Source organism: Pelobates fuscus, chromosome 10 (assembly GCF_036172605.1).
Source record: "Pelobates fuscus isolate aPelFus1 chromosome 10, aPelFus1.pri, whole genome shotgun sequence".
NCBI lineage: Eukaryota > Metazoa > Chordata > Amphibia > Anura > Pelobatidae > Pelobates > Pelobates fuscus.
In genome coordinates this window covers 151,828,573-151,844,723 of record NC_086326.1, presented here as the reverse complement: position 1 = coordinate 151,844,723, position 16,151 = coordinate 151,828,573, and the positions used below count along the sequence as shown (strand labels likewise).

The 16,151-nt window shown below is 44.2% G+C and overlaps 2 protein-coding genes and 1 pseudogene across 2 annotated transcripts; all 3 read right to left on the bottom strand.

Annotated features, from left to right (window-relative positions):
- Nucleotides 1-643: 643 nt before the first annotated feature.
- On the bottom strand, nt 644-2,392 carry LOC134574871 (E3 ubiquitin/ISG15 ligase TRIM25-like). The gene has a single exon (XM_063433920.1). The coding sequence runs from the start codon at nt 2,390-2,392 to the stop codon at nt 644-646; it is 1,749 nt and encodes a 582-aa protein (XP_063289990.1).
- A 5,475-nt stretch (nt 2,393-7,867) lies between these two features.
- LOC134575235 (nuclear factor 7, brain-like) lies at nt 7,868-10,037 on the bottom strand (annotated as a pseudogene).
- Nucleotides 10,038-14,481: 4,444 nt separating this feature from the next.
- LOC134575264 (enolase) lies at nt 14,482-15,898 on the bottom strand. Its single transcript, XM_063434526.1, has one exon. The coding sequence runs from the start codon at nt 15,847-15,849 to the stop codon at nt 14,545-14,547; it is 1,305 nt and encodes a 434-aa protein (XP_063290596.1). The 5' UTR covers nt 15,850-15,898; the 3' UTR covers nt 14,482-14,544.
- Between the last annotated feature and the right edge of the window lie 253 nt (nt 15,899-16,151).

Sequence of the window (16,151 nt, the reverse complement as noted above, 5' to 3'; positions counted from 1 at the left end):
AACACAGAAACCATGAGCAGAAGGTAACATAGAAACCATGAGCAGACGGTAACAGAGAAACCAAGAGCCGAAGGTAACATAGAAACCATGAGCAGAAGGTAACAGAGAAACCAAGAGCAGAAGGTAACACAGAAACCATGAGCAGAAGGTAACATAGAAACCATGAGCAGAAGGTAACACAGAAACCAAGAGCAGAAGGTAACACAGAAACCATGAGCAGAAGGTAACATAGAAACCATGAGCAGAAGGTAACAGAGAAACCAAGAGCCGAAGGTAACATAGAAACCATGAGCAGAAGGTAACAGAGAAACCAAGAGCAGAAGGTAACACAGAAACCATGAGCAGAAGGTAACACAGAAACCATGAGCAGAAGGTAACACAGAAACCATGAGCAGAAGGTAACATAGAAACCATGAGCAGAAGGTAACAGAGAAACCATGAGCAGAAGGTAACAGAGAAACCAAGAGCAGAAGGTAACATAGAAACCAAAAGCAGAAGAGACATATACAAAGACAAACAGGGCAGACTGTCAAATAGAAAAGGTTAGATGGAGTAAGGATGTAAAAGGCTATGTGGTAGCCATGGTATTCAAGAACAAAACATTCTCATTTGTTCTAAGATTAATAAAATAAACTTTGTTGTATTAATATTCCTTGCTTCTAAATTTTACCTTTCCACGTCTCCCTATCCAGAATGCAACATGAAGAGGCTCAGTGAAGGTGGCTGTGAATGTGTGTAACTGCCTGCTGGGCTCACACAGCTCGTAAAATAGCAGGTGACCAGCCTCGTAGTCTAGATATAGTGCAAATTTCTGACTGGAAGGTTTTTGAGGTAGCGGAATAACTTTAAGGTCATGTCTCATGTAATACTGATTCTCATCCCATCTCCACAAACCCCAGGACTTGTTATTATTCCCAATGTATGACTGACCGCCTTCCCTGTCTATACTGCGATAGGCCATCCCTATAATCCATTCCCCTGATTCACTTCCCTCCACTTCAAAGTAATGTCGCCCTGAGGAGAAACTCCTGGAGCTTAAAACCTGGGACACCTGAAATCTTTCTGGTGTTTGTGGGCGACTCATGCTGATTTCTGACCAGGAGGCAGTTGTCAAGTCACCTGATAAAGTTACATTATTACCCACCGTGCTCACATCCAGCAATATGTCTGAAGCTAAATTTATAACCAGTGCTATGCCTGAACCCACATTCACACCTAGCAACATGTCTGAGACTGAATGTGTGTTAACATTCGCGTCTTGAAGTACATTTATATCTGGGAACATATCTGAAAAACGGCTGAATTCTAGAAACTTGCCTGGATTATCTGTTATATCCAGCTGTCTCTTTAATTCAGTCACAATAGCAGCTAAACCTGTATATACTTTTGATGAAATCCAAGTCACATCCAGATCATCTAGCCCCTGGAGGTTTTTATCAACTCTCTCTCGGTCCCCATGTTTTTTCTCCTCAGATTCACAATAGTCAGCGCTGTCTGATTCACATCCTTGTAAGACAGTTAATGGGTCCGTTGTGTTACACAGCTCCTCGATGTGACCCATCTTCCTGGACAGCTCCTCCTTCTTCATTTCCAGCTGCCGGATTAGATCTGAGACTCGGAGTGAGATCTGCTCTTCTTGTAAGGAAACCTCACAGAGGACTTGTTCCTGTAGATCTCCTAGCTGTTGCCTACTGCCCACAATGAGGGCAGTGACTTTCTCTGATACTCTGGCTACTTTATCTTGCATATGTTGCTTTTGTTCCAGCAGACTTTGTAGTCTTTTCTCAGCCTCCTCCATCTCTGAGGTCAGTTTCTCCAGAATATTTCTCAGTTTCACCTTCTTCTTCACAGTTACCTCATTCAAGGTCTCTACCTGGTGCCCTCTGTGTTCTTCGGCCAGCAAGCAGGACACACAGATATAGACAGTGTCTTCCAAACAGTAATACCCCAGGACTCTCTTGTGGATGGAACATTTTCTGTTCTCTATAGAACTGGTGGGTTCAGTCAACACATGTTCTTCTGACTGGCTGTGGACCATCAGGTGGTTATGACACAGAGAAGCTTCACAATGCAGACATGTTTTTTTAGCAGGTACAGGATATTCAACACAGTAAGTACAGGGGACCCCAGCCTTTTTTTGCACTGGTTCTGAGGGTACGAACAGATCAGCTATATTGCATAGTTTCCTGTTTCTTTTAAGTTCAGGTTTTCTTCTAAACCTTTGTAGGCATTCAGGACAGGAATATTCTCTCTCCTCCTCCTCCTGGGTGTCCAATGTTCTTGTGATACAGGCCCGGCAGTAGCTGTGTCCACATGTTAGAGTTACAGGATCTGTATAAATATCTGTGCAGATAGAGCAGGTTACCTCGTCTCTCACTTGATGAAACGCCATTGTTGAAAGCGGGAAAAAAGACATTCAAATCAATAAAACCAGATGGAAATCTGTTACACCTACAGGGTGTGGTGAGCATGTAATGCAGACTTAACCCTGGAGGTTCCAGATACTTCATGAAAAAGCAAACCTTTGAACCTGAACAGAGGTGTGTTGCTACCTACAAAGGCAAACCTGTGTCAATTGGGCCTTCGTATTATCTGGCTCCACCTCGTGTGAGTGTAGTTACTTGAATTCTTCAAACCATCTGCACTGTATACGGTTTACTTAGTTTTTTCCAAATATGCTGTTTGCCTACCCTTATATATCACTGTGATTATAGGGTGAGATATACCCCATTCTTTAGAACCAAACTATTTATAGGTGTTTTGGCGTATACGTTCACTACATGGATATTGTGCAATTCTAATAATAAAACATTTTCCAGCCTTTGTTTTACTACTAATTCATTTTCACTAAATGTTAATCATATGTATTTGATGATTTCATTGCTGCTGTGCAGACTGTTATCCCAATTCAGATACGTTCTAGGCTGGTATTTGAGTTTGACAACAAGTGTTTTTAATACCCAAAATGAAGATAGTGTCCCGCATCACAGTGCTGACTGCAGCCTACAAGGCGGACAGCTTCTAGTTGGGATTTCTCAGTGAAAGTAGACTATTGGTGGTGATTGGGGGGGAGAACATGTGCCCAATAACTGGGGGATGATTCCACACCCCAAGTTAATTATGTTACTATGAAGATCCTTATTAGGTTTCATAGATGGTAGAGAGGAACCTGCAGCCTGCAGGAGGCAGTGCACTGACTGATTGCTATGCCTTCCCCCATCCCCTCTATACAAGCTGCTGCCAATGTGATGGGTGGAGGAGAGACAAGCCAGGTAGAAACCAGCCAAGCTACTGGTGGGGTGGGAGTAGGATTTAGGCAGACACAAATTGGGGGTGAGAGACGATTGTGAAACAGACACAATTTCCAACTCCCACTATTGCGCCTTCTCCTACTAAATTAACCCAACCAACAATACCTCACTAAATCTCACTATCATCCCATAACTACCATAATACTGCCCAGTCCACGACAAGTCCCACTATCCTGCACTAGCACAATCTTCCCAATACCTGCTACCCTGCATTTCCACACGCTGACCTCCCATAGAGATAGAGCCCCCCCTTGTCCCCATGTGCTGACACTCCATACAGATAGAGCCCTGTGTTCCCATACGCTGACACTCCATACAGATAGAGCCCTGTGTTCCCATGTGCTGACACTCCATACAGATAGAGCCCTGTGTTCCCATGTGCTGACACTCCATACAGATAGAGCCCTGTGTTCCCATGTGCTGACACTCCATACAGATAGAGCCCTGTGTTCCCATACGCTGACACTCCATACAGATAGAGCCCTGTGTTCCCATGTACTGACACTCCATACAGATAGAGCCCTGTGTTCCCATACGCTGACACTCCATACAGATAGAGCCCTGTGTTCCCATATGCTGACACTCCATACAGATAGAGCCCTGTGTTCCCATACGCTGACACTCCATACAGATAGAGCCCTGTGTTCCCATACGCTGACACTCCATACAGATAGAGCCCCTTGTCCCCATGTACTGACACTCCATACAGATAGAGCCCTGTGTTCCCATACGCTGACACTCCATACAGATAGACAGGGCCGGTGCAAGGCGAAGATGCATTTTTCCGCCCCCCCTCCCCTAAAATTAACATCTTCACCTATGTGCCTCCTAACCAGCCCCTCCCTCTTCCCTGCCCCTTAGTGTTCCTCTCCCTTCCCCCCTCTTTTCCCTGTCCCTTGGTTTTTCTCTCCCCTCCCTATCCCTTGGTGCACCCCCCACCCTCTTAGCGGTCACACTCCCCTTCCTGGTGTGCCTCCTACCTGTCTTGGAGCGTTGCGGAGCAGATCCTCTACAGGAGCTTTAGTTTTCTGTACCTGGCTGGACTGACAGGAAGTGCTCTCCCAGTGAGCACTTCCTGTCAGTCTGGTTGGGTACAGGAAACAGAAGCTCCTGTACTACGCTCCGCTCCGCCACACTACACTCAGTGGTGTATACACACTAACAGCCACAAACACTCAATGACAAACACACCGACGTCACTGATCTGACACACACTCACAGACAAACACATACACACACACTCACAGACAAACACATACACACACTCACAGACAAACACATAGACAAACACATACACAGACACACACTCACAGACAAACACTCACACATACACACACTCACAAACACATACACAGACACACACACACTCACAGACAAACACATACACAGGCACACACTCACAGACACACACTCACAAACACATACACACTCACAGACAAACATACACAGACACACACTCACACAGACACAGACACTCACAGACAAACACATACACAGGCACACACTCACAGACAAACACTCACACATACACACACAAATTATTAATAATATCCACCCAGCCTCCCTTCCTGGAGAGCTGGTGTGGATGTGTCCCTGGGGTCCAGTGGGGCTTCGGTGCGGCGGGCGGCAGCGTTCTAATGAGAGGCGGCGAGGGAGCTCTAACCTGTCCGCTCTGCTCCCTCGCGGGCTGTCTACTGATACCGGGAGCCGGAATATTACGTGAAACGCGTTTATGGTTATTAATTCTGTATTTTGTTGTGTATTTTAGATCAATAAAAGTTTATTGGCTACTTTATTGTACCAATCCTCTTTTTATTGCACTCTCTATGCACTTTAAACTTTTTTTTTACCTATTCCTGGCATTTTAACCTTTCCTGGTTACTTTTACTTCCACTGGCAATTTTAAAGTTCCAGGACTCCAAGAAATCCTAGGTGGGGATCATACCACCAGCGCCTATCCATAGAGCAGTACCTCTGCTCTATCTTTGTGAGTATTATTTTATTTCCTCTACTACTCTCTTAACCTATCACAATTGAGAGCACTATTGCTGCTTTTTATTCTTCTATATTGGAGCCTTGGATCACCAGACGGTGCTGACGGACGTATCGCCGCTACAAATCCTATAAGCGGGGATTATACCGCTGTACGCTATCCACACCAGAGCTGGCCCTAGCTCCCTCAAATGTGAGTTTTTTACCTCTTCTTATCTGCACACTGAACCACATCAAAATTGAGAGCACTATTGTCGCTTTCTGTCTTTCTTTTCCGAGTTCTGGACTACCAGACGGTGTTGACGGAGACCCCCTCCCTACATATCCTATAAGCGGGGATTATACCGCTGTACGCAATCCACACCAGAGCTGGCCATAGCTCTCTTGAATGTGAGTTCTCTACATTTTGTTACCCATCACACCCTGAACTTTCATACTATACCATTAGTCGCCTCTACATCTCTTGTATTTACATTTACGGAACGGTCTACACTAGACGCATCCACAGAGGAACTCTATCAAGTATCCTAGACCATCTATTGGCACCCTATCAATACTTTACTGGACTATCTACCCTTATTTGGCGCAGCCCTTCCATATCTTTTTGTATTTAATAGCTATACCCCAAATGAAAACATACATGCATGTTTGTCCATTTGATGTATAATTAAAAACAGACTGCAAAAGATCTGCAGCCTTTGCAAGCCCTCCCCCTTTTCCTCAGAACAGACCTAATGTGGCTGTCTAATCACACCATTCCCAGTGCAGCTCAATGAGAAGTCTTTGCAAGGCAGGTGCAGAGCCATTGCTGCCTCTTGAGTTTAGCACCACTGACCTGGGCCTCTGCTGTGAAAACTGAGTCTGACTCGATTCTCGACGTCCAACATCCTCATGCATTGCCTGAGGACATCAAACAACGCTTGATGAGAAGCATTAGAGTGGTGGAGCACGGCACTTGCCTTTCTTGTCCACAATACTTCTAAGAGAAGCACTGGATTGGACGAGAAGCCAAAAAAATGAAGTGGAGCATACTGCATAATACAGTAACCTCCTTGTTTCACAAGCTGCCTCGTACAGCAGTTAATATGTGTAACATTACGGCAGAGGAAGCTGAGCCACAAAGTCCAAAACTGTTTAATCGTTAATGGAAATCTGCAGCACGAGTTTGGCTTCAGGCATTGTGAGGCTGGTGTGATGAGCTGTAAGGTATAGAAAACATTGGTTGTCGACACAGTCATTTTATTATCAATCCTACTATCAGAATATATAGATATTATTTTATTTGGTATGTTATTTGTGGGAAAATAGTGGCTTTCCAGGTGTTGACACATCTTTGTCTAGGCTATTCATTAAATTAAGAATTGTTAGGAATTCAAAGTGAATGTAAACATTCTCCAAGTCAGCTACACTGCCAGTTCAGCCTTAAATGTTAAATCTACTTTGAATTCAACACATACCTCACTTTAGTGAATAACTCTAGGTAATGAAGTATTTATTAAATTATTACTGTGTGACAGCGAGTTACAAAGCGAGAGACACCGCTTTCAGATGGAATCATGGTACAAACAGAATGCAGCCAGGATGGAAAAGGTGGAACATGGACCAGCTTGAATATAACGAGAGTCAAGTGGCTGGAATGAAATCCGCATTGAGGGAACAGGTTACGTATGGAGTGTCTGGTATATGTGCTTGTGTAGTTTATAATCAGGTTTTTTCACCTGTGGCTTCACCTTTTTTTGCCTTGTCTACTCTATAGTGCCTGTGAGGGAGCCCTATTTTTAAGGTGTGCTGCCTTATATTTATCTCTGTAACGTCTAGTATATTAGCGCTGATCCTTTGTACATATTCTCACGTATACAGATGATTACAAAACATAAAAATAATAAAAAAAAAGACTTGTGCACAAATCCGTTAGATCTGCGATAAACGTATCAAATTTCTGTGAATCTGCGCCCGAATAAATCGACCAGTCCGGGATTTACACGAGGAGACCGAAAATATTCTACTGGTAAATCTCGATCACTTCGTACAGGCATAGATTAACAGCGATTTGATTAATGTGATAAAGGATCTTACGAAACGTGCTGACTGGCAGACACAGTTGCAGAAGGGAGTCTAGCACTGTATGTTGTCTTTATATAACCTATTTTACCATTTGGAATAGAAGTTTTTATATTTGCAAAGAATGAGCAGAGAACTATTTCTTTCATTTTTGTAACAGATTTGGTCACAAGTCTACACAAGGTAATTACAATTTGCATAAATTGCAAAGGGCTGCGAGTTCCCAAAGCTCCCCGTTTTGTGGAATTGTTAAAACAACCATTACTGGGTAGAATTAAAGACTAACACCCACAACTGTAAAAAAACACGGTCACAATGTTTGTATTTATAATCATAGGCTTTGCAGTTTAATGTTTCAGCATCTGATTTTTCTTAGTTTGACCGTTTTATATATATATATTTTTAGCATTTTATACATTACAATTTTATTACCCAATGTACTTTATAATTGTATTATATTGAGCTTAATAATCCAAAAAAAGAAGTCTTACTATTATTTGTTATTGCAATAAAACACATTTCCATAACTATCCATACGACATACCGTTCACACACACTCCCTTGTCAGGACCATCCATGGTAGGTAGGTCCTATCTAAGCAGTCCCTGTTTGTGGCTGACATATCTGCATTTACTTTGTGGTTCCACGTAGATTTAATAGGGATTGTGACTATAGCAGATATTTAGAGATGAGAGATGTGGGTCAGAGGGATATTAGACCAGGAGTTTAAAGAGAGCCATAAAATAAAACATAGTTCAGTAGATATATAAGGAATCCGTTCTTCCAAACTCAGAAATTACAACTATTATGGACTACATGTCCCAGCATGCTCAAGCTTAGGTGTTTATGATAATGAGTACTACATTCACCTTAATTCTTCCTAACACTCATTGGCCGCTGTGATTTAATCAGTAACCATGGAATGTGATATTGTTACAACCATGTATTGTAATCCCTATTATCAGACTAGCTACCTGTACATAGTAATACACAAAGAGGGTCAACCCACATCAAGATCAATATTCCTAGGTCCTGATTCTCAAGCAACATTTTTCCAGATAAGAGATCGCTTTCTCTGATGAGTTTGAGTCACCCCCTAACCAGAAACAAGCATGAAGCGGCTCAGTGAAGGTGGCAGTGAAGGTGTGTAAATGAGTCATTGGGTCAGACAGCTCATAGAAGGACAGCCGCCCAGCCTCATAGTCCAGGTAAATCCCCAATCTCTGACAGGTAGGCCGAGAAGGCAACCATATTCCTTTTCGGTCATGCATCATAACATATAGATTATTATTCCATTTCCACAAACCCCAGGACTTGTTGTTATAACCAATCCCTGATTTGTGCCCTTTCCGGTCTATACTGGGATAGGCCAGTCCCACACTCAGGTCCCCTGATTTACTGCCCTCTACTTCCCAGTAATGTCGCCCTGAAGAGAAACTAACGTTGCTCAAAACCTGAGAAAACTGAAATCTCTCTAGTGTTTCTCGTCGTCTCAGGTTTATTTCTGACCTGGATATAGTTTTCAGCTCTTCGGATATTGCTACATTATTACCCGCTGTGTTTACATCCAATAAGATGTCTAAAGCGGTGCTCACATTCAGTGATCTGTCTGAAGCCTCTAGAACATGGCGCCGTCTCATTACACCAGCCACTATACTGGCTAAACCTGAGTGTAAGATAGCGGAGCCGAGACACACATCTAGATCCTCTACAGTACAAAGAGGGTCTCCTCTCTCCTCGTTATCCCCATCCGCAGCATCACAATAGTCAGAACCGTCCGATTCCGGTTTCTGTAAGATGGTTAGTGGGTCAGTCATGCTAAACAGCCGCTTCTTAATTTGTTCTATCTTCATGGAAATCCCATCTTTTTCTTTTTCAAGCTGTTTTATTAGATCAGAGACTCTACGTGAGACCTGCTCTTCTTGCCTGTTGATCTCACTCAAGACCTGCTTCTCCAAGGCTACCAGCTGTTCTCTGATGCTCCTAATGAGGGAAATTACTTGTTCTGTTAAACCAGTAGCTTTTTCCTGCACATTTCTTCTGTGTTCATGTAGGTTCTGGACTCTTTTCTCAGCATCCACCATCTTTAAAGTCAGTTTCTCCAAAATATTTCTTAATGTTTCCTTCTTCTTCTCAGAAGCCTCATTCAGAGTCTCCACCTGGTGTCCCCTGTGCTCTTCATCCAGTCTACAATACACACACATACTGGTTGCATCCTCAAAGCAGTAATATTCCAGTAACTTCTTGTGCACTGAACATTTTACATCCAACAAGGATTTGGTGGGTTCAATTAAAATATGATCTTCTGATTTGCTGTGACCCCCAGATGGTTTCACACAATGAAGCCTCACACAGGAGACATGTTTTAGCAGCAGGTACAGGTGAGTGAATACAATATGTACAGAGGATCCTAACCTCCTCCTGCTCTGGGTGAGTAGATAGAAAACTCTCTGCTATGTTGCACAGCTTCCTGTTCCTAATAAGTGCAGGGCGCTCTGGAAACTCTGCTCTGCACTCTGGGCATGTATAAACTTCAGATTTCTCCTGCTTATCAAAAACATCCCCAATACAGACCTGGCAGAAGCTGTGTCCACATGTCAGGGTTACAGGATCGGTATAAATACTCAGACAGATGGAGCAGGTCAGCTCGTCTCTCAGATCAGCAGACGCCATTTCTGGAAGCAGGAAGAAGAAATGAAAATTAAATTAAAGTGATCTGATTTCAAAGAAGTGCTTTCACAAACAAGGAGTGGCTGGGTAACTATTCATTTAGATGTTAACTCACTGTTAACCATGCAGTTCCTGATTGTATTTTCTCTTCCATGACACACTAGTCAGATTAGAAATGGTAATTAAAGGGACACTCCAGGCACCCAGACCACTTCTGCTCATTGGAGTGGTCTGGGTGCCAACTCCCACTACCCTTAACCCTGCAAGTGTAATTATTGCAGTTTTTCATAAACTGCAATAATTACCTTGCAGGGTTAAGTCCTCCCCTAGTGGCTGTCTATTAGATAGCCACTAGAGGTCACTTCCTAGTTTCTAGCACAGGAAAACTGTGCTAGAGCGTCGCTGGACGTCCTCACGCTGTGTGAGGACCTCCAGCGTCGCTCAAAACCCCATAGGAAAGCATTGAAATGACTTTTCAATGCTTTCCTATGGGGAGACATAATGCGCAAGCGCGGCATTTCCGCGCATGCGCATTAGGTCTCCTCGGCCGGTGGGCGAGATCAGTCTCGCCCATCGGCCGACGCAATGGATGGGAGGAGCGTCGTGGAGGAGGAGACAGCGGCGAGGGACATCGCCGCTGCCTCAGGTAAGTCACTGAAGGGGTTTTCACCCCTTCAGTAACCGGGGATTGGGGGGTGGGAGGGAGAGGGACCCTCCAGTGCCAGAAAACGGGTCGTTTTTCTGGCACTGGAGTTTCCCTTTAAGAGCTAATACAACTTACTTTTTTTGGGAGTATTAAGATGGTGTGGAAAAATAGGCTTAAGAAAAATAAAATGTAAGTTTATGTTAATACTTTACTACACATTTTCCTCAATAAATAATGCAATAAAAAAATAAACTAAACACATACCTTGAGAGATCTACAGAATGCACTGGAGATTTATCAAACTGCAGTTGCTATCAGAATAATTAGATTGGATCGGACCTCATAAAGTGGATCAGATACCAACAGTATTACCATCGATTAGAATAGCAAATTCAACACAAGCTCAAAAAAGCAAGGTTTGATAAGAAAAGTACTTTAAAGAAAACCAAAAAATAGCTTTATTAGGTTCCAAAAAAAAAAAAAAAAAAGTGAATGGTGCTAATTCCAGTGGTTAGAATGGATAGCTGGAATACCCTGAAAGTGAATGGAAGGTTGCTAAATCGGTTCCAATGTTGCAATAGTCTCTTTGGCAGCAGATAAACCTAGAGTTGAATAACTTGTTAAGAACTAGCTGTAAGCTAGTTAGACACAACCTTTAAAGGGATCCTATAGTGCCCGGAAAACAAACCCGTATTTCTTGTACTATAGGCTCTTGGAGTGCCCCCTCCCTCGGTGCTGAATCCAGCGCCGATGTCCCTCAGCATTGGGTCAGGCTCCACCCACGCTCCTCCGCCGATGGGGAGACCTAACGCACATCAATGGCCGCACGCATTAGACCTCCCCATAGGAAAGCATTATTCAATGATTCAATGCTTTCCTATGGGGGAAGATCTGATGCTGGAGGTCCGTGATTATGTCCAGCGTCCAATAAGTGCGATTTAGTGGCCGTCAGGGAGACAGCCACTAGAAGCTGGATTAGCCCTGCAGTGTAAACATAGCAGTTTCTCTTAAACTGCTGTTTTCGGGGAGAGGGAATACTGAAAGTCCAAATGAAGTAACACTGAGATGGAAAAGAATCCGACAACTCAAGCCCCCCGTTGCTTCGTGGCAGCCCCTAAATCCCAATAGCCGACTTCCTAGACTCGAGCTTTGTTTTTAGTTGGTTAGTCTGGATTCACTTCGCTCGCTCGCTCGCTCGATCTCCTCTGATATGAGGATTGCCTTTTAACAATTGTAGATTATGCTAGCTTTACTGTACCTATAATCTTACATTTTATCAATGACAGGAGGTATATATTTTGCTTAAGTCTCTCTTTACTTAACCCCTTAAGGACGGCGGCGGCATAGCATGTCCACACCGTCCTTCCCACTTACCTACTCACTGGCGAACGCGATGGGGGGGGGGACTTGCCTGGCATCCCAGGCAGTCCCCCCGCGTCTAATCTGGTCCCCCTGGACCATGTGATAGCGGGGACCTCACGATCACATGTACGGAATAGCCGTGCCAGCAGGGGGAGTGCCTGGAATGACAGGTAGTTCCCCTAATGCCTATAGAAAAGTTTAAAGGACCACTATAGGCACCCAGACCACTTCAGCTTTATGAAGTGGTCTGGGTGCCAGGTCCAGCTAGGATTAACCCTTTCTTCTATAAACATGTTTATAAATGGGTTAATCCAGCCTCTAGTGGCTGTCTCATTGACAGCCGCTAGAGGCGCGTCCGTGCTTCTCACTGTGATTTTCACAGTGAGAAGACGCCAGCGTCTATAGGAAAGCATTGATAATGCTGTCCTATGGACTGGCTGAATGCGCGCGCGGCTCCTGCCGCGCATGCGCATTCAGCTGATGACGTTGCTATGGTGGAGAAGAGGAGGAGGAGAGTTCCCCGCCCGGCGCTGGAGAAAGAGTTAAGTTTAACCCCTCCCTGCCCCTAGAGCCCGGCGGGAGGGGGAACCTGAGGGTGGGGGCACCCTCGTGCCAGGAAAACGTGTATGTTAAACTGGCACTATAGTGGTCCTTTAATAAACTTTTAAAACAGTGTAAAATAAAATTATATATAAACTGGGTCAACCCCATTTATTTGAGTGTTTTCCCTGAGCTTCCAACCTCGTACTGTTATATATAAACTGGTTCATGGATTGCAGGAAAGGTTAAAGGACCACTCTAGTGCCAGGAAAACACTCGTTTTCCTGGCACTAGAGTACCCTGAGGGTGCCCCCACCCTCAGGGACCCCCTCCCACCGGGCTCTGGAGAGAGGAAGGGGTTAAACTTACCTCTTTTTCCAGCGCCGGGCGGGGAGCTTTCCTCCTCCTCTCCATCTTGATCGCGACGTCATCGGCTGAATGCGCATGCGTGGCAGGAGCCGCGCTCGCATTCAGCCGGTCGCATAGGAAAGCATTTACAATGCTTTCCTATGGACGCTTGCGTGCTCTCACTGTGATTTTCACAGTGAGAAGCACGCAAGCGCCTCTAGCGGCTGTCAATGAGACAGCCACTAGAGGATTTGGAGGCTGGATTAACCCTCATTATAAACATAGCAGTTTCTCTGAAACTGCTATGTTTATAAAAAAAAAGGGTTAATCCTAGAGCAGGGGTAGGCAACCTTCGGCTCTACAGATGTTTTGGACTACATCTCCCATAATGCTTTTACAGCCATATTGCTGGCAAAGCATCAAGGGAGATGTAGTCCACAACATCTGTAGAGCCGAAGGTTGCCTACCCCTGTCCTAGAGGTACCTGGCACCCAGACCACTTCATTAAGCTGAAGTGGTCTGGGTGCCTAGAGTGGTCCTTTAAAGGATCTTAACATGTATAGCTTGGAGGAAAGACGAGACAGAGGGGGATATGATAGAAACATTTAAATACATGAAGGGAATCAACACAGTAAAGGAGGAGACTATATTTAAAAGAAGAAAAACTACCACAACAAGAGGACATAGTCTTAAATTAGAGGGACAAAGGTTTAAAAATAATATCAGGAAGTATTACTTTACGGAGAGGGTAGTGGATGCATGGAATAGCCTTCCAGCTGAAGTGGTAGAGGTTAACACAGTAAAGGAGTTTAAGCATGCGTGGGATTGGCATAAGGCTATCCTAACTATAAGATAAGGCCAGGGACTAATGAAAGTATTTAGAAAATTGGGCAGACTAGATGGGCCGAATGGTTCTTATCTGCCGTCACATTCTATGTTTCTATGACCACCAATGGAATTAAACTGAAATAAGGCTCTAATAAAGCCAGTCAACTGGACCATATAGGACCAGCTGAACATAATGATTGAGAGGGGAAAGAAACTGAAAGGAATTGTGTTTGGCTAATAAATCTATACATGTGACCCAAGGGGAGGGTCCAGAAGACGGACACTTAAGTATTTAAGATTCACAGGACCATATTACAACTGACTGAAGAAGCTCTACAGGAGTGAAACACATTTGCATAATTCAGGACTTTTTATTTTGTACCTGTATTTATTTATTTTTATTTTTTTTCACCTTCAATATAGTTTTATTACCTCTTCAAAAACTAGTTTCCAGACTCTGCACATGAACCGTTGGCTAATCTCTCGTTAGACTGCAACACAACTTTAAGAGAACACAGACAATGAAGTGTCCAGGACCACATCCACAACAGAAAAAACACAGACAACATGCAGGCACCTAGAGAGACAAACAAGGAATTTTTCTAATAAGCAGCAAAGCTTCAGGGACTGACTGACAGAATCTGGATTGTGATGAGGCTCAGGGTTGACCACCACAACCACTGCTGGAAGGGCTTGAATTTGGAACAGGCATGTCCAGCACTGATGTGTCTAGGTTTGCAGTGACTACAGCAGGTGGTTAAGTGCTTAATTTGAGATTGCAGCCACTTAGTTGATGATTGGCTTCCTGAAGTTCTTTCCAGCAAACACTGCCTTGCTGCCCAGCTCTTCCTCAATCCTGAGCAACTGGTTGTACTTTGCAAGACGCTCAGATCTGCATGGGGCCCCAGTCTTAATCTGTCCGGTACAGAGGCCAACCACCAAGTCAGCAATGAAAGTGTCTTCTGTCTCTCCAGAACGATGACTGACCATCACTCCCCAGCCATTGGACTGAGCAAGCTTACAGGCCTGCAGTGATTCTGTTACTGTGCCAATCTGGTTGACCTTTAGTAGGAGACAGTTGCATGCCTTGTCTTCCACTGCCCTTGCAATACGTTTGGGATTGGTCACAGTAAGGTCATCACCTACTACCTGGATGCCAGTAGACGCTGTGAACTTTGCCCAGGCAGCCCAATCATCCTGATCAAAAGGATCTTCAATGGACACAACTGGATAATCCTTCACAAAGCTCTTGTACAGATCCCCAAGCTGATCGGGGGTGATGTATCTGCTGGGGTCATCTGGTGACTTGAAGTCCAGATCATACTTTCCATCACGGTAGAATTCTGAAGCAGCCACATCCATTCCAATGACAATCTGATCGGTGTATCCAGCCTTGTTAATGGCAGTCTTCAGGAGCTCCAGTGCTTCCTTATTTTCCAGGATGTTGGGAGCAAAGCCACCCTCATCGCCAACATTTGTAGCATCCTGTCCATACTTTTGCTTGATTACATTCTTCAGGTTGTGGTAGACCTCTGCTCCGATACGCATGGCCTCCTTGAAGCTGGTTGCCCCAACTGGCAGGATCATAAACTCCTGCATGGCAAGCTTGTTTCCAGCATGAGAGCCACCATTTATTACATTAAATGCAGGAACAGGCAGCACAACCTCTGGGTTCCCAGCCAGATCGGCAATGTGACGGTACAGAGGGACTCCCTTTTCAGCGGCGCCTGCTTTGCACACTGCCAGAGACACACCCAGGATGGCATTGGCACCATACTTGGATTTGTTCTCGGTCCCATCCATATCCAGCATAAGTTTGTCTATTTTTTCCTGATCCACAACATTTAGACTCTTCTCAACCAGGGCTGGTGCAATGGTTTTATTGATGTGATCAACTGCTTTACGGACACCTTTTCCCAGGTAACGAGTCTTGTCATTGTCCCTAAGCTCAAGAGCTTCATAGATCCCAGTGGAGGCACCGCTTGGAACAGCAGCACGGAACAGACCTTTGTGTGTTGTCAAGTCAACCTCTACAGTGGGTTTTCCACGGGAGTCAAAGATTTGACGAGCATGGATCTTTTTGATAGACATTGTGACTTTCTGTTAAGGGAAGCAAGTTCTCTCCTGAAGGCAATAAGAGAAGAAGACCTGTATTTATTTTATACTGTATTTTTTATGTTTACTTCACATGTTTTTAAATGTATTTGTACAATACATTTTTTGTACATTTTAAGTTAAAGCGGCACTGTCATGCCGAACTTACCTTTCCTCAATCTCTTCCTCTTCTCCCCCTCTCTCAGGATCTGTTATTCTTTTCTTCCTGTCTTCTTTAGTTTTCTTTAAAATCATAAGACAAAGTAGGGACTCTTTGTCTTATGGAGGATTTCTCCGCT

Coding starts and splice junctions, on each gene's coding strand:
- LOC134574871 (XM_063433920.1), bottom strand. CDS start 2,392: ATGGCGTTTCATCAAGTGAGAGACGAGGTAACCTGCTCTATCTGCACA.
- LOC134575264 (XM_063434526.1), bottom strand. CDS start 15,849: ATGTCTATCAAAAAGATCCATGCTCGTCAAATCTTTGACTCCCGTGGA.